Below are 19,331 nucleotides of genomic sequence, written 5' to 3'. Positions count from 1 at the left end.
TTGCCTTCCTTTAATTACAGAGCAACACTCTGGGGCTATGGTTTCTGAGACAATGGTGGCTATGCCTCAACTTTAAACCCACCCACATTAAACAGAGTTAGGAAGCCCTTTTGGTTCACTGCTGATAATCTTCAATAGCCTCATGTCCATCTTTTCCTCTGGACCAATCCAGGGACATAGCAAATCATTCTGGGCCTAAGTTAACACTGCACATTGGCTCCAAATAGCAGCTGCTTCTTTCACAAGGTGTCAGAATATACAGAATCTTTGGGGTGGGAGAATAGTTTTGGTGCTGGTCAGGTATTCAGGAGTACATGTGGTTGTTGGAATGCGGAGATGTAGTCTAATTGGACAGGTGAGCAGTCTGTCCTTCAGTTTAATAGTCATGCAACAGTAAGTTTTAATCTTCTAACATGTCCTGGGTACCTATTAGTTTAACTGCAGCAGAACTATCTGAATTCTTCAATTTTAATGGACTCTTTCAGAGGGTTCTAACAGCAGGTGAATTGCCCATTGGAATCTTCAACTTTCTGAACAATTTGTCCACAGTATTATGTCTGGGATCCTGCATGATCCTAATGTGCAACTCCAGAATCTCATCACTGGAATATTTAGAAGCATAAAGCTTCACAGCAACGTGAATTTGTTAGAGTTATTTCAGAACCAATGCACCATAAAGCATTCAACTGCATCAAGCAATTTGGATAATAAAAAAGGCACTATATTTCTGCAAACAATAAAGAACCATTTACAGCATGAAGCTTGTAAAGGCATTTTATAGCTGCTTCCCTGAACTACATACTTTAAGGAGTTGCTCCTTGCTGTTAATGGCATTCAATAGTTCTTCAATCTCCTCCTCATGGTCTGCACTCAGTTGTTTTTTTTCTGCCCAAGCATCCTCCAGCATCTTCTCCTTCACCTTTAAGCGCTGACACAAATGTTCTGCTACGTCCTTGGTGTCATGCTCAGCTTGGTTCAACAGTGACTTTGTCAAATCCTGGATCAGAAAAATATGTTATTACCATAGTCCATTTAAAAAGGTCATTCATTAAATGCACTATAAATCAATTAGCCTACAAAGCAACTAAAAGAGTAAAGTGCTTATTGTAAAGCATGTAATAAAATGAGATGAAAATAACTTTTATATTTACATGCACATATTTATTTGAAAACTGATTGAATGTTTAATTATAAAAAGGTTTATCAAAACTGAGATACAAATTCACAAAAAGAACAATACAGCAACATATTCAGGCTGGTTATAATTCACTGATATAATACTTACTTGCACAGAACTAAAAACATGATTTGTACAGCACAAGTGCCTGTTCGTATTCTAAGTTCTAGGATCATCCATACTGTGCAAAGGTTAGTTACCTCTAAACTTTCAGTCTTATTTTTTAGAGACTGCTGCAGCTGTGAAATAACGACATCCTTCTCACGGAGAGATCGTGCACGACTATCCTCCAGCTCTTGCTTTATTCTTTGCAAATTCTTGCAAGTGTTCAGTAAATGCTGCAGCTCCACATCTTTTTCTTTAACCATACCATCCAAGCGCTTCAAAAGAAAAAAAAATTGACAAATCAAAAAATAGTAGTTGTTAGGTCACAACAACATTACCAAAGCACAAACAAATCACTGGAAACAACCTGGAAATCAATACAGCTGTACTGCATTCTGGAGGTCTCTTCATTTTCCTAAAAATGCACAAAGTGTTTGTAATGCTCTAACTTCAAAGTAAAGTACATCCATGTCATTCAGATCATTAAAATTTATTCTTAAAGGACACTCAGTTCACATGTCAGCTTTGTTAGAAACTAAGAACAATCTGCAAGAAAATGTTACAATCCTTAAATTCTTAAAAAGGAATGATGGCTGTCAATCATCCGACATCACTACAATAATGCCACATATTTCAGAATATTCTATCTATAAGTAAATGAAGGTGAAACAGTAGCATAGTGGTAAGAACTGCTGCCTTTCAGTCCCAGGGAGTTAGGTTTGATTCCAGCCTGGGATAACTGTCTAATAAGGAGTTTGTACATTCCCCCAGTGTCTGTGTAGATTTCTGCTGGGTGGTCCAGTTTCTTCCCACAATCCAAAAATGGACATATTAGTGGATTGGCCATGCCAAATTGTCCTGAGATGCTCAGGCTAGGCGGATTAGCCATGGTTAATGTGCAGTTATGGGGTCTGGTGGGATGCTCTTCAGATAATTGTAATAGACTCAAAAGAGCCTAATTGTCTCTATCTGCACTGGAAGGATTCCATTACGCAAAATACACCCAATAAAATTTTTAAAATAGTCATTTTGTACTCCACTGAAAAAATAAGCTGGAAGAGTTCTGAACTGTAGATGAAGGGCACTCTTACAGAACTTCAGTTTACCCTTTGTTCGAAGTACCCTTTCATTTTTCAATTTCTCCTGTGGTTGCACTTCATTCCACAGGAAGTGGTCCTGTGAACAATGAAACAATACTGGCATGTGTGTGCATTTGCTCCAATTAAGATATTTCTACAGCAGTTGCTGCTTTTCAATGACCAGAAGAGGAATGTTTTCCATAAGGATTTTAAACTCCACATGATAATTTCTTTGCCATAAAATGTTCGTCAATGAGGCAACTTTACAAGCCAACATTTTCCTGGATCTTTTAAATACACGTCATTCTGCTTAACGCAACAGTAGCATTTCTTTGCAACTTCACGCTATCAGAAATCGCACTGTGGAAAACCGCTTTAGAAAATCACGCTGCCAATATTCAGGAGGCAGTCACACCCCTTAAATTAATTACTTTGAAATCAGTCAATAGTCAGGGGCAGGAGCAGGAGCATATGACTACAGAAAACCACTATACCCATTCAGTAGAAAGTGTGTGCTTTACAAACAAACGTCCACAATTCATCAATCTTGTTGGTCAATTTGCTTTGATGAAACATGGGTTATACCAGAATGAACTGTACTCAAAAACTACAAAAGATACAAAGAGGTATCTACAAACTAACAGAACCAGCGTACTAAGAAATCATTTCCTGTCTCACCAAATACGATTTGTGCCAAAAGGAAATAACTATCAATCATTTTTGATATTACTATATGCATAATTTTCAACCTGTATTCCGAATAAACTTACATTAATCGTTTCTACATTGTTGGCAAGGAGAGTCTTTAGTCGATCCAAATCGTGTTCTCTTTCTCTCAAAGCCAGAAGCAGCCGATGAATTTCATTCTCCTTTTCATCAACAGCTGCATGTTTTTGATCAATGGCTTGCTTGAGGTTTAAAACAAAAAAGAAAGCAATTGTAAAGCATAAATATTTATGTTGAAAATGGAGAAACAGACATGGTATATATTTTTAGGAGAAAGTGAGGACTGCAGATGCTGGAGATCAAAGCTGAAAGTGTGTTGCTGGAAAAGCGCAGCAGGTCAGGCAGCATCCAAGGGCAGGAGAATCGACATTTCGGGCATGAGCCCTTCTTCATGGTATATATTTTGTATATTTTACAAAACAATTAGGTACAAAGACTTACAACTAATTAGCTTTGTTGACAATACCTGTGAGAAAAGAGTGCCAATGCCAGGAGACTAGCTGGAAAAAAAGTTGTTAAGTTGCACAACAGGAGAAATGAAATAACAAATGCACATATATGCACTGAAACATCATAATCACTGAAACACTCAAACTACTACTGGTATTCATCAATTCCAGAATGAATCAGCAGCTGATAAGCCAATATTCAGGAGGCAGTCACACCCTTTAAATTAATTACTTTGAAATCAGTCAATAGTCAGGGGCAGGAGCATATGACTATCAATAAGGCAGGGAGAGGGATTCAGGATTTAGTGCTAGAGGAGACTCAACCCATGAGCTTACCTAATATAGTTGAGATTTTTGGACTTTGTGTGGATGAGACAGGGAGGATGAACAAGCCGACTGTGGTATAGGGAGTCATTCAAGAGGAATGGGAAAGAGAAATGTAGTTGTAATCAATGATAGTGTAGTTAGGGCCTATTCCTGTGCTATACTGTTCTGTTCTATGTTCTGCAGCCTGAAGCGGAGGATCTTACATATTTGTTTGGAAAGGATTCATTACTTCTGACTTCAGGTTTTCCTGGTTTTCAACTGAGTATTCCCTTATTGAAAAATTCTCACTGCTGTTTGTAGCCACTCATCACCCACTTTGCTTGTAAATGGGGGTAATCTGAGGTTGCAATTACTTCACTAGTTTCAGAGCCTCACAACCTTGGACCTACAGCCTCACTTGTAATCCCACTTTAGCCTGGCTTGCCAGTCTTTCTTTTAACAAGTTTTCAAAAAGCAAGATAATATCAGCAGCAAACACTAGAGAGCCAGCCTGGAATTGGAAAAGCAACATCTTACTGGTTCTGTAAATTCTACTTATGAAAGCAACTTTTCTGAGTTTTCCAACCATGAAAGTGACCAAAGTGTTTTGGCTGTATTCCCCTCAAGAGCACCAACATGCCCTGTGTATTTTGAGCTGTACTTGCTGAGGCACTTTAGAAGGCAGGTAATGGGAGTATCTGGAATCTCATACGCAGCAAACTGGCTAAGGACAGATATCCTTTCGCTTAGGGTCATTAGTGATCGAAACAAACTTTCACCTCAAATCAGAGCAAAGCAGTCCAGACGCTAGAGATCTGAAATTAAAATAAGTACTGGAGAACTCAGCACATCTGCACGAATCAGTGCAGAGAGAAACAGAGCTAACATTTCAAGCTCAATAACTTTTTTGAATTTTCATATCAATCTGGTAATTTTATTTCAGATTTTTAAAATTCATTAACTAACTGAACTTAAATTTTCTAGCAAACACAGTAATGTCAGTTATCATTGCCAGGTCTTTGGTCCAGGTGTCTAAATTATGTCCACCTTAATATCAGTTTGTAATAACATTCTACACCAGTCTCCAAACACATTTGCACACATTTTTGTCATATGCATTTCAAGAGATTACTATAGATTTTAATAATTCAACTTTCAGGTTGGAAATTAAAAAAAAATGCCTTCTTCCATCCTTTTGAGATATGTTTGGTTCCATTGTTTCTAATGTCCTTCAGCTCCTCACCTAAATTAGCCTTACCATCTCAGTTCCCAGATGCAATAAGTGTTTACAGATTATTGTATTAAGCAGATGCTGTAGCTGAGCAGAGTCAGTCTGATATTTGACATCTATACATAAGTGCTTCACAGCAGACTGTCAGTCAGGTGCAGGATGCTCACTAAACTAAATGTTTTCCCCATCTTAGGCTGACAACACTGAAGATCAACTGTAGGGATTGAATCTTCTATTCCCTAGGTGGGAAGATAAGGCTCGGTTTTTGTCATTAGACTATATAATAGCAGGCTCTAGAAATTGTGCTTGTAATTAATACAATTTAAGTCTGTTATTGGTGTTCTACTTCTGTAAACTTTAATTACAATGTATTATTCACTATTCTGCACTTAAACTGGAAGATGGAATACCTCAAGAGCTAGGTCTTTCTCTTTTAACCGATCACGCAGTTTGGCTAACAAAGCATCCTTTCCATTTGGGCTCTGGTCCCCTCCTTGCTGAATTCCTTTTGCCAGCTCCATATAATCCTTGGGAAAAGAAAAATGTGTGATCAGCATTCATTCTGCAGACTTTTGTAATCAACTGGTTCAGCTATGACACACAGACATAAACCTAACCCTATTGACTCAAAAATGGGGACTCTGTCACCAGAGCCCATTTGCTCTTTATAATCACTGGTATCAGGTTGGGAATCATTTTTTTAATTAATGACATCTGCTACTAATTAATTACATCATTGTCTTGATGATATGGTTTCGAAGAGATAACTCCCAAGAAAGCCTGTAAGATAGCTCAACAGGCTAATGCTAGTCAAGTAGAGAACCTGCTAACAAGCCTGGAGGTTGTAAGATCAAATCTCTGTTAGTTCATTTTTGGATTCTGAATCAGTATTAGAAATTTTTTTAGCTGTGAAAATTAATTATTTCTTTCGTTGTATTTTTTTCAAATTTTTAAAAATAAAATATTCTGCCCAACAATTGAATATGCAATGTGTCTCCACTAGCCCTGAATGAGTCATTGATGTTCTCAGTCAGATGTCTTTACAGAATTATCAAATGATATTGCTCTGTGATGTTACCTCTCTGGCTCTACAATTCTGTCAATTACAATTTGGTCACAAACAAGTACATCATATTATAGGCCTAAATTAAAACTGCAAGTGATAGGATTTTAAGTAGAGGATATCAAGAAAAATAGCAGTGAAGAACATTGAAGCAATAGTGTGCAAAACAGAGCACAGATACATGGATCTCTCAAAAGGTTCTCAGTAACAGGAACTGCAAGGAGCAGTGGAGATTCACTGCCTTCCTGATGAGAATAAGAGAAATCAGGAAAAAATGCTGAGTGTCTTGGACTGTTTTTTCACTGATGTATGGAACTCTATACTACTAGCTAAGTTAAGAATCGCGCTGCATCTAAAACTCTAACCGTGCTTTATTCTACTCAACACATTGAAAGGTAGCATTCAATTAGGTAGATGTCACGGCCCACAACGGTACAAAAATATACCTATAGACTCAATGCTGCTAACACATAGGTAGACAAGAATTAGTTCCAAAATTGCAATGGATTAGTAAGCCAAAATATGTATACTTCCTTTTATTTCTAATTCAGTAAGAAAATACAATTGGGCTCAAATATAACTCAAACAAACTTTCCAATGCATTACTTAATAGTAGTACTTCAGATCAAAACTTCTATAAAAAACATATTTTAAATATTTAACTAATTACTTCAATACATCAATTCATAATCACCACTGAAAAAAAAATAGCAGCGTCGGCGATAAGGTTATTAGTTTTCGACAGTAAATTCTTTTCTGGTCCACACCTGCAGCAGTCTATCTTTGTTGTTCAAACTGTCTGTTAGTCGTTCAATGACTAGCTCTTGGCTTTGTAGTTTCTGCTTGTTCTCAATCAACAAACTTTGGTACTTGTGCTCCATTGCACGTTCCTTCTCGGTCAATTCAGCACCCAGTTTCTGAATATGATTCTGTATATCCTGCAGAAAGCAAAAGGTGGTTAGAAATTTAAGACCAATTTTGAAATGTTTGGTATACAAGTGAATACTTCACTGAAACAACAGTAATGGCATTCAAAATAAACCCTGACAATGTTAGTAGGATTTGATGCTGTTCTTTAAAAAGGTCCCTAAAACATCAATGGGAAAAAAATTACATACTGTAAATGCTAATTCAATTTAGTAAACATTTAAGTTTATAACAACTGTATGCCCCCAACGCCTTATCTAAAAGCCATGGGCACATGTATGGGCCCCAGCTATGCCTGTCTCTTTGTTGGCTATGTAGAACAGTTGATCTTCCATAATTACACCGGCACCACTCCCCACCTCTTCCTCCGCTACATTGATGACTGCATTGGTGCCACCTCGTGCTCCCGCGAGGAGGTTGAGCAATTCATCAACTTCACCAACACATTCCACCCTGACCTTAAATTTACCTGGACTATCTCTGACACCTCGCTCCCCTTCCTGGACCTCTCCATCTCCATTAGTGACGACCGACTTGACACTGACATTTTTTACAAACCCACTGACTCCCATAGCTACCTGGATTACACCTCTTCCCACCCTATCTCTTGCAAAAATGCCATCCCGTATTCCCAATTTCTCCGCCTCATCTGCTCCCAGGAGGACCAGTTCCACCAGATGGCCTCCTTCTTTAGAGACCGCAATTTCCCTTCCCACGTGGTTAAAGATGCCCTCCAACGCATCTCGTCCACATCCCGCACCTCTGCCCTCAGACCCCACCCCTCCAACCGTAACAAGGACAGAACGCCCCTGGTGCTCACCTTCCACCCTACAAACCTTTGCATCAACCAAATCATCCACCGACATTTCCGCCACCTCCAAAAAAGACCCCACCACCAGGGATATATTTCCCTCCCCACCCCTTTCCGCCTTCCGCAAAGACCGTTCCCTCAGTGACTACCTGGTCAGGTCCACACTCCCATACGACCCACCCTCCCATTCTGGCACTTTCCCCTGCCACCACAGGAACTGTAAAACCTGTGCCCACACCTCCTCCCTCACCTCTATCCAAGGCCCTAAAGGAGCCTTCCACATCCAAAGTTTCACCTGCACATCCACCAATATCATTTATTGTATCCGTTGCTCCCGATGTGGTCTCCTCTACATTGGGGAGACTGGGCGCCTCCTAGCAGAGCGCTTTAGGGAACATCTCCGAGACACCCGCACCAATCAACCAAACCGCCCCGTGGCCCAACATTTCAACTCCCCCTCCCACTCTGCCGAGGACATGGAGGTCCTGGGCCTCCTTCACCGCCGCTCCCTCACCACCAGACGCCTGGAGGAAGAACGCCTCATCTTCCGCCTCGGAACACTTCAACCCCAGGGCATCAATGTGGACTTCAACAGCTTCCTCATTTCCCCTTCCCCCACCTCATCCTAGTTTCAAACATCCAGCTCAGTTACTGTCTCCTTGACTTGTCCGACCTGCCTATCTTCTTTTCCACCTATCCACTCCACCCTCTCCTCCTTGACCTATCACCTTCATCTCCTCCCCCACTCACCCATTGTACTCTCTGCTAATCTCTCCCCACCCACACCCTCCTCTAGCTTATCTCTCCATGCTTCAGGCTCACTGCCTTTATTCCTGATGAAGGGCTTTTGCCCGAAACGTCGATTTCGCTGCTCGTTGGATGCTGCCTGAACTGCTGTGCTCTTCCAGCACCACTAATCCAGTATTTGGTTTTCAGCATCTGCAGTCATTGTTTTTACCTTATGAAATTATGAATCCAGTCACTTCATGTTGAACAAGTTTCTTTCCTCTTCCCCATTCAGAATCAAAGGACATGATATTTAGTACAGTGGACATGTGACAGTATTCTTCTTTAATATATTTTCATGATGATGGTTAAAAAGAGACCATAGCGGATAGAGAAAAGTCAAATTTCTCTCCCTGATGATGCTAGCTCATTTGTAAGTAAACCTTAAGAATAGGAATCCACTCAAAATTGTTTTCAGGAAATTTTATACTGGTGAAAATATCCCCAAAATTTCATTATTTATACCTTGAGCTCTTCAAAAGAGTAGATAAACAGAATTTATTTGTTTTACATTCAAATTATTCACTTACTTAAGTAGAACTTCCTTGAAATCTTTGGGGTGGAAAATATTACACTCCATTGAAGATTAATGATTAGATTAGATTGGATTCCCTACAGTGTGGAAACAGGCCCTTCGGCCCAACAAGTCCACAATGACCCTCCAAAGAGTAACCCACCCAGACCCATTTTCCTCTAACTAATGCACCTAACACTATAGGCACTTTAGCATGGCCAATCCACCTAATCTGCACATCTTTGGACTACGGGAGGAAACTGGAGCACTCAGAGGAAACCCATGCAGTTATGGGGAGAATGTGCAAACTCCACCCAGACAGTCACCTAAGGCTGGAATCGAACCCGGGTCCCTAGTGCTGTGAGGCATCAGTGCTAACCACTGAGCCACCATAATTGACAAAATGGTAAGCTTCTTAGAATGATCTCAATTTTTTTTTTCTTTACAATCCATAATGCAGAAGAAAATTAATGAAGGGTTACAAATCTATGTGTTCATTATCACAGATCTGTAAAAGGCAGACCATACTCATTCAAATGATTTCCTTTTCAAAAAACATTAATGTTCATTTACCTAAATGCTAGATTTTCATTTGTTGTTTCACAGAGGTGACCCACAAGAATGTGATTTTGGTCTGCATTATAAATGATGGACAGGAGGCATGAAAACAAAACTACAATAAAGCTATTACTAATTTTAAAAGCCTCAGTTATAGAAAGGTCCAACGAAACTGGATTATTATTTCACAAGCAAATCTCTACACTCCGACTACAGGGATTGTATTTCAAAAGTAATGCTTTGTATATGAAAGATTTTTGGATGTTTCAGAAATTAAATAAAAAAAAACATCAAATTCTTTTCTTGTTGCCATAAGAACATATTACAAACAGATAAAGAGGTAGGGTAAAGGTACTAACATTAACCATCTTGTCGTCTTTTGCTTTTTGAAGCTGCAGTGCTTCAACCTCTTCTTCCAGCTGAGCCTTTGCTTCAGTTAAGTCATTCAGCTCCTGCTCTTTCCTGTTAAACGTTCTTTGCAATTTCTGGATCTCCATTGCTTTTGCATTGCGATCCGCACGTAGCTCTGCAAGTTCAGTTTCTTTCTCAGTCATGAGACTTTGATATTCTTCTGCTCCCTAAGGATTAAAAACAAACATTCAACATTAGAGTTTCATACAGCCAGAGTCATTCATTCATCAGAGACTACTGCAAAAATTAATCAATTTTGCCTTTTACCTGAAATTTCTGCAGTTGTGCTTTGTGTATAGAATCTCTTGCTTTCACCAGAGCATTATCTCGATCTTCAATTTCATGACAAAGTTCATCTATCTGTTGGAAGATTTTAAGAGGACAAAGTGAGAAAGTGCAGATAACATAATGGTAAGTACATGCGATGTTAACAATCAGATTCAAGTTCCACCTCTGAAGCAGAATAGTTCTTGCAGAGTAGAAGAAAATCACAACAATCAGTATATACCTTACTGATCAACCTACCTCTTTATCCTTGGCCTTCAAGGCCAGAGTCAATCCTTGAATAGTTTTATCTCGTTTCAGACTGTTCTGCTTCTCAGCAACCAGTTCATTCTCCTTGTCATTAACATTTTCTTCCAGAATCTACAAATTAGTGTGATGGAAAATCAAGACAAATTTGCTGAAAATTAATTATATTATGATCCAAAAGTAATCAGTGTCTGATTAGACACAATTGTTTGGCCAATTTTGTTTTTTTTACTTTCAAGAATGTCAAAACATTGTTGTTACAAAAAACTTTTCAGCATTCTTCAGGCAAAAGTAGTTGCTTATAATTTAATCTATTTTGTATATATATGCTTAACTGAAAGCTTTGACACAAAAAATTAGAGTTTGAATTTGCACCTTTTTTACATCATCTGTTTTCTTCAGCTTTTCTTGCAGACCACAAATAGTAGCTTCAGCATTGTCAAGATCAGCCTTTAGTTGCTTAGCCTCCATTTCTAGCTGTCCTAGTTGCCTCTGCTTCTCAACCATGTTCTGTTAAAGGATTATGGAGAGCAATCACAATATCTTTATATCACAATATAAAGGTATTAACATATTAGAAAACTATGAAACTCAGTTCTTCAATCAATCAACAGGGATGGTTCAAATTCTTTAGGAATCACTGTAATTAAGAGAAGGTGCCTAATCTTGTATATGTCTTCCACGGTAAATATGACCAACAGAGAGGCAGTGGAGACACAGAAGTGGACAGAAGGCCAAATACAGGGTCTAAAAGAAGGTTGGAGTCATCTGAGAACATTGAAAGAGCCTTCTGGATTAAAGAAGTTACAAAATAGTAAATCAGATCTTTGGGGTACAGGCAGTTTGAGGTTAGAAATGGAGGGTTGAACTAAGGAATGGTGCTTCAAGTGGAGGCGGCCCAAGAGTTAGGGAACTGGTAGACAAAGAACAAAGAGGAACTGGAAAAACCAATAATACCCAATGGATAAAAACTCATTTTGGAAATTCCCATGTATTTACACAGCATCTTTATTTCTAAAATGTTGATAGAGTGCTAAAACAGGAACTGGACAGGATACATACACGCATTCCAGAATGAAAATGGAAATGATAGTTGTACAGGTTTAGTATTACTACCTCAGGTTTGAAAGAGCCATAATCATCACCTAGAGACTTCCACATCTCTTGGAAAAACTTTCCATCATTAAGATTATAGTTTTCTTGCAGAGCCGTTGTAATATTACATCCTGATTCAATTCTCCTTGCTGAAAATTTCACACGTTTTGGTATCTTACTTTTTGATAAAGGCGGCACAGGCTTGTACTCAATGTGCTTAATTTCCCAAATTACATTCGCAATTGATTGTCTCATTAACGGATAATTTTCAATTGGCGCAATACAATCAAACATAGATTTTAACTGAACTTTCTCAGATTCCTCATCAGTTATCCAATCATCAAGTTTGGTTGAATTTAATGTAGTCAACTCGTCCAACTGCCTTGAATGGACACGAGCGGGCAGTTTCCCTGTAGACATAGAATTTTTCTGGTCTAAATTAAAGCACATACTCCGTGAAGGGCTGCTTAACAAAGATTGATGTAGACTTCCTGTTAAGACACGCCGTCTGGTCCACTTAGGAGTAGAACATACTAAGGTACAGAATAAATCTGCTACTCTCACAGACTCGGAACAGAGACATGTTCTCTTCCTGTGGCCACCACTGAAAGCACGCCAGCATTTTGAGCAGTGCAAATTTTTCTTACTACTTATTTCCGGCATCCAGAATTCAGATAAAAAAGATTCATCTTGTAGAAGCGTGCGGTATTGTGAAGAACATTGATTCACGCACTGAGTAGATTTATACTCTCTATATGGGGAAATTTTAGCTTTCTCATTGTACTGAAAGTACAAATGCACAATACATTGAATTAGTTGTTCTTTCTCTGCTATCAACATCTGCAGTCGCTCACTGGCAACAGTTTTGACACGAGCAATAACAATGTCATATTTTAACACCTCTTCCAACATAAAGGCACATTTACTACACAAGAACTCTCCTTGGCCATCACGGCTTATTATATAACCCAATACGTAAGAAAGAACAATCTGCAATCTTCTTTTGCCAGAGGTATGGAAAATCCAGCGACGTTGATTTCCTTGGAGATCACTGCCACAGATGCGACAAAAACCTTTCATTTTCAGAAAATTAAGCTCCAAGCTTCTTAAAAGCAAAGTTGCTCACTGTGTCGTCCTTGAATTATAAGGTTACTGATTAAGTTGCTGATTTCAAACAGTGTCAAGCTCTTCATTCACGTTTTCTGATTGTTTCCTCACACAATTAAAAACCAAAATAAGGTCCAGTTACAGCCATGTCAAATGTTGCTATGGTGATCCATTGCACCTTTTCAGTAATGAGGCAGAAGCTTTTTAAACCTTTCTCTCTGGCTACTAATTTTTCCAGAAATCGTCTCTTTACTGGTTTGAACATTTAAGTCTGAACTGATGTTTTATTACCACTGCGTGAAGACAAAGCCTCAATCAATAGTAATTCCAACATGAAAAGAGCAAGAGACAGGAAGCATGGCCGTTATTTAAGTGGCTTCTCAGGCAGCTGTCATGTGCCTTCTACCAGATGAAATACGTTTACTTTTGTCCAAAGCAGATCACCACAACTTATAGCTGAATTGTTCAAATACTGCAGTCCTGCGAAGAAGTCCTTCGTTTACTTCTTGAAGTATACAGCTGAAGCGATAAAACACGGTTAGCAGAATCGTATATTTACCGAAATGTTCTTATTGTTTGATCCATCATAGATTAAATCGATCAAGTGCTAATTCCAGTGTTCCGGTAAACTCTTGGCTCTCTTTTCCTACAGTGCACAACGAAAAGTTTTTAGTATAAGTTAAGCAGCTTGGCAGCTGTTGATTTGTGGTCCTGAGATAGCATGGGGCTTTTCTTTGAAAAAGAAAAGGCGTTTCCACATGAATTTTCAAGATGACGGCTTCTTTAGAATGAGGCTGTCTTCCTATTTCAGCCCACAAATGCTTGCACACTACCTTAGTAAAACCACCTACTTCCTGTTGTTGCTGGAATCATCACTGAACAGCTTGCATCATACATACGGCATACAGGATTACTTTTCTTTTGTCTCTATGCTACCAACTTTTAAAGTAACATTAAATAAAGTCAAATATTCTAGGAAGACACCAACACTTAAAAGGCAAGGTAGTATTTATTCCAAATTTAGGGTCATTATTATTTCTTTCATATCACATTGGGCCTCAACATGCAAGTAGGTGATATCCATTTGTATAAAATCTTAAGCTTTTTTGCTGAATTCTAATCTAATCTAAACTTCCGTTTGTTCTGCTTTCTATTTTTCAGTTCTGCTTGGACTTTTTTTTTGCAAATACTGCAGAATACAGTCACTTTTCTTCATGAGACACATCATGGTGACTTAAATCCAGGTTTAGTAACTTCCTCAACAAGAAAGTCCATGTCCCACCAGAATTGAAAATTCATTGTGGCTGTTTCATCACAAATACAAATGTTCCTTCCAGATCTCCAGCAGTGTATTTTACACAACAGCTGTCAGTCTAATAATTGCATGTAGTAATAAGATTTTCCTCTATCATACGGTTGATCTGCTTAATAGTAAAGTAATTTCACAAGCAATTTGCGACATGCCCGAGGCAAATCATTTCCTAGAAACTGAATACATTATTTCAAACTGTAAACTCAATTTGCACTCCGTTTAACATTTCTTAGATACATACCTTTTTTCAACTATGATTCAATATTGAGAAACATTTCCTTTGAAAAAAAATCTATTTTTTCAGCACTCCCTTCCAAATTAGATTACCTGGTGCAGTCTTGTATTAAGCAGGACGAGGTCAAGGACAATAAGAAAAAGTGATAGTCTAGTCAGACAGTAAGGTTTTGTTCTCTTTCTAATTCTCAGCTAGACTGGCTGAGAGGTGAAAATTGAAGTAACTCATCAGTTTTGGCAAAATCTGAAAAAGGATAGCTTCTAAATAAAATCTAAAACAATCTACAACTAAATTAACATTAAAATCAAAGAAATGAAACAACATTTAAAAAGGCACAAAATGTCCAGAATGTTGACTTGAAACAAAACATGTACTGCATCAGTGGTACATGACACCTTATCCAGAGTCTACAGAGTTTATCAGCACTGGTGCCAAAACTAAAATTGAATATGTGTAACTTGTCGAATCATCATAATGTTCATGAGATTTGCACAGCACACACGAGGCAAAAATAATCAAGTGTGAATCTTTTCTTTTAAATTCTTTACCTCAGATTTGAATATATCTACATTTACAAAAGAAATCATATTCTCTAAAGTAAGTACTGAATTTCCAAAATATTGAAGGGGCAGGAAGTGGGAGAATGTAAGTATAACAAACGTATTGTGGACGACTGGAACAGTGTGCTCACAAAGCTTTCTAAAAGTAATTACACGTTCATGTGTAAATTTTGTAATTTATTTGACCTTGAAAAGTATTGCAGCCACAGTGAGCTGGATTCTATTCTCAAATATATCTTTGTGTATATATTCCCAGTATGAATTATTGAGTGGCACGACCTTTGGCAGGATGGTCTTTCCCAACATCTCCATACAGTCCCAAAGCTGAATTTCTGACAGTATACGCAACATAACAGTTAAATCGTGTGAATGGCTTGCTACCAGGTTGTGATAAAATATCTGTTCAGCTACTGTTTTTAAATTAAGCAACACCCATAAAAGTGTTAGATGGAAAATCAGACAGAAGTGAATGATGTTCAGGACTAAAAAAAAAGTCAATTACAATTAGCACATACATACTCAGCATATAAATTTTCCAAACTACAGCTTCTGACTCCCAGTGGGGTTGAGAGCCAAAGTTTTGCAGCTGTGAGCTCATATGCAGCAACAATTGCCACAAAGCTCTGGGCAAGTGCTAATAGTGTGAGGCCCCTTTAAATGTTTTTTTTCAACTAGTGGGTGTGGTCTAAGTGCCAATCTTAAAGGCCCGAATCCTGTCCAAAGAAAACTTAACATAAGCACCACACACACACACCCACACAAAATCGGCCAAAGTGACATAGCCCACAGATTTATTATAATACAGTAGCGAGGATTAGCCTATCAAGTAGGGTGAACAATGAATAAAATCAGATAGCTCAGCTCGATAAAATGTCAAAACTTCAAAACACTGTTTAATGCTCAATTTGTGGAAGTCCTGAATGCAACTTTAATCTCGTGATGAGAGCAGTGGATAATTGGACATCAGGAAAGTTATGATTTGATGGAGCATGCTGCGCTCTAAAGCTGAAGGCAATATTGGAAAAATAAAGAAACTCTTGCTAGATCTTTCTCCTTTCAACTTTTTACAAGAAGCTGTTTTCATTCATATGCTGACCTACCACGATGGAGGATAATCACAACAAGCAAGCAAAATATTATGACAAAGCAAGTGGTAATGGAGCGGTCAGTCAGAGGATTGACAGCAATTGTTGTTTTTTTCTATCACCTTGGGGTTTCAGCAACTTTGTTCAGGTTTATAAATGATGAGAGATATATAGATAGGGTGATGGCAGGTGTCTTTTCCCTCAGGTGGGGATTAAGAGTAGGGGTATTTTTTAAGGTGAGAACAGAAAGACTTAATAAAGACATGATGGCATTTCTTTTTTACACAGAGAATGGTTTGTGTGTGAAATTAACATCCAGAAGAAATGGTGGATGTAGGTACAGTTACAAATGTTTAAAAAACATTTAGACAATTACATGAAAAAGAAATGTTTGAAGGGATAGGAGCCAAGCACAGGCAGGTAGGACTAGTTTAGTTTGGAATTATGGTCGGCATGAACTGGTTGGATCGAAGGGTCTATTTCCGTGCTTTTTGACTCAATGACTCTGTAGTTCTTGTGGGGACAGAGACAAAATATTTAAGCTTCAAGTCTGAACAGTATGCAATAATAAATGAAATTGCAACTTTTCAGAAATTGTAACATTTTATTGCACAGGCCAGAGCAGCAAAAAGTGGCTTCTCATGATCTACTATGCAGCAAAAATGAACGCTGCAAAGATAATAGAAATTGCAACTCATTCAAAGAAATAAAACATTTAAAGCAAGTAGAAGTTATTCCATTATTTCTTATCTATAATAATTTCCATTCAAGTCTCTCAGTTCACTCATGGACAACCAGTTGGTGTCACAGATTAACAAACATCTCTAAATAAAAAGGCCCCCGGAGATTCCAGTTCCAAAAACTGTTACGTTAATTCCAACTTACACAAGGGGATTTTACTCACTTATTAATTTGGCTCAGTTCCTGAAAGTTTTCCATCAGAACAAGCACTAGTTAAATGCCAAAAGCCACTTGGCAGACATTTATGCCTGTTCTAAAATGGAGAAATACAATATTGCTGAAGTTGCAGCAATAAAGCAATTCCAGTTCCAGTTTACATTGAGTCACATGACTTACCAAAGTCACATGAAAGTATAAGTAACCTGAGTGACGACATGCTGAACTACATAGTAAAAATATAATTTTTTGTATTTGTCAAACATATATACAGGATATATTGCATACCTGCATTTCTTTTTCAAAGCGATTTCTCTCATTTCCAAGTTCACCACGAAGGGCCTATTTAAGGAAGGGAAGATGAGGGGAGTAAGACATTTATAATGCGAGTTAAAAACCTCTAGCACTGTTATACATGTCTATCCACTTTAACTCACTTATTTGTTCATGTAAAGAAAATAAACAGGTCAAAAGGAACAAGTGTTTTGTTTGGTTTGCAAATGGTTTGTGATAGATTTTATATGTTATTTTGTTAAACTACATTGAGGTTTATGTATAAACCAGAAGCATTTTCAGACACTCATTGAGAAATATAAATTAGTACAGCCCAAGCCACAGTAACGTTTCTATGTCCAAATCAAACAAATAACTTCTTCCATTTGATCAGTTTATTTTTCTTATATTAACAAGTGAATGTTTGTCAGAAACTTTAAAAATTCTACATTACAGAATAATCAGTTGCATGAATAACAATGAAAAATATTACAATACTGTTTAAGAAAGGTGGTAAGGACAAGCCAGAGAACTCCAGACTGGTGAGCCTGACGGTGGTGGGCAAGTTGTTGGAGTGAATCCTGAGAGACATGTACATGCATTTGGAAAAGCAAGACTGGTTAGGTATAGTCAGCGTGGCTTTTTGCATGGGAAATCATGTCTCTCAAAGTGTTTTGAAGAAGTAACAAAGAGAATTGATTAGGGCAGAGCAGTGGACATGATCTATATGAACTTCAGGGAAGCGTTCGTCAAGGTTCACCACGGAAGACTGGTTAGCAAGGTTAAATCTCATGTAATACAGGGAGAACTAGCCATTTGGATACAGAACTGGCTCAAAAGGTAGAAGACAGAGAGTGGTTGTGGAGGGTTCTGGATGTAGGTTTGCTCGTTGGTCCCATACTAGGTAATATGTTCAGTGAGCCTCCAAATGAAGCTGAAGGTGGAAAGTTGCTTTTCAGATTAGAGGCCAGTGACTAGTGGAGTGCCACAAGGATCAGTGCTGGGTCCATAACTTTTCATCAATTATATAAGTGATTTGAATGTGACCATAAGAGGTATGAAGTGACCACAACGAGGTTTATAAAATCATGAGGGGCATGGATAGTGTAAATAGACAAAGTCTTTTTCCTGGGTTGGGAGGAGTCCAGAACTAGAGGGCATAGGTTTAGGGCGAGAGGGGAAAGATATAAAAAAAAAGACCAAAGGGGCAACTTTTTCATGCAGAGGGTGGTGCGTTTATGGAATGAGCTGCCATAGGAAGTGATGGAGGCTGGGATAATTGCAACATTTAAAAGGCATCTGGATGGGTATATGAACAGGAAACGTTTGGAGGGATGTGGGCTGAGTGCAGGCAGATGGGACTAGATTGGGTTGGGATACCTGGTCAGCATGGATGAGCTAGACAGAAGAGTCTGTTTCCGTGCTGTACTCTAATTGACACTTTAACTTGTACAAAGCAAAAAAAAATTAATTGTAAAATAACTTTATTCTAAAGTAGTCTCTATCAATTTTACCTGGGGTTAGTGAAATTTTGCTATTCAAAAAGCAAAGTGGGACCTCAGAAGTACAAAAACTCTTTCCCAGATACCATCATGGAGTCAGCCAGAGGCAGATATACTTTCAACAATAGTGATATCGAGAGAATACACTACCAAGGTTTGAGAAATCTTCTACATTCTGAAAAGTTATGCCATCAATCGTTATGGCTGCTGCTTCACAATTTATGCCCGCTGTGGCTGAGACCAGATCTTGGACATGGAGACAGATTCAGAGAAGAAAGGCTTTTGAGTAGGCAATATTAGTGACAGCAGAGTACACCTCCACTACATACGGTGCTAGACTTCTCATTGTTGGAAAGTTTCCAAGCTGTAAGTATTTACAATATTTTCTAGGTGTCCTCTCACCCTAAACCCATGCCCTCTAATTCTGGACTCCCTCATCTCAGGGAAAAGACTTTGCCTATTTACCCGATCCATGCCACTCATAATTTTGTAAACTTCTATAAGGTCACTCCTCAGCCTCAGACGCTTCAGGGAAAACAGCCCCAGCCTGTTCAGCCTCTCCCGATAGCTCAAATCCTCCAACCCTGGCAA

At 38.4% G+C, this 19,331-nt stretch overlaps 1 protein-coding gene across 6 annotated transcripts in view; it reads right to left on the bottom strand.

The window, feature by feature from the left end:
• The window catches only part of cdk5rap2 (CDK5 regulatory subunit associated protein 2), a 132,017-nt gene that overhangs the window by 81,144 nt on the left and 31,542 nt on the right, over positions 1–19,331 (bottom strand). For 4 of the 6 annotated variants that reach the window (XM_072566084.1, XM_072566085.1, XM_072566088.1 and 1 more), the window contains exons 1-10: positions 11,791–13,609; positions 11,050–11,184; positions 10,669–10,788; positions 10,411–10,503; positions 10,092–10,310; positions 6,904–7,074; positions 5,484–5,600; positions 3,132–3,269; positions 1,378–1,557; positions 803–997 (exon numbers count right to left, since the gene is read on the bottom strand). In XM_072566084.1, coding sequence (XP_072422185.1) covers positions 803–997; positions 1,378–1,557; positions 3,132–3,269; positions 5,484–5,600; positions 6,904–7,074; positions 10,092–10,310; positions 10,411–10,503; positions 10,669–10,788; positions 11,050–11,184; positions 11,791–12,849 — 2,427 coding nt within the window. In that variant the 5' untranslated portion in view covers positions 12,850–13,609. Of the gene's footprint in view, positions 1–802; positions 998–1,377; positions 1,558–3,131; positions 3,270–5,483; positions 5,601–6,903; positions 7,075–10,091; positions 10,311–10,410; positions 10,504–10,668; positions 10,789–11,049; positions 11,185–11,790; positions 13,610–17,253; positions 17,308–19,331 lie in introns of those variants that run through there. The other 2 variants (XM_072566089.1, XM_072566086.1) reach the window with 1 other exon arrangement.

Source organism: Chiloscyllium punctatum, chromosome 49, assembly GCF_047496795.1.
Source record: "Chiloscyllium punctatum isolate Juve2018m chromosome 49, sChiPun1.3, whole genome shotgun sequence".
NCBI lineage: Eukaryota > Metazoa > Chordata > Chondrichthyes > Orectolobiformes > Hemiscylliidae > Chiloscyllium > Chiloscyllium punctatum.
Note: the sequence above shows the minus strand (reverse complement) of the source record. Positions and strands in the feature narration are given on the sequence as shown.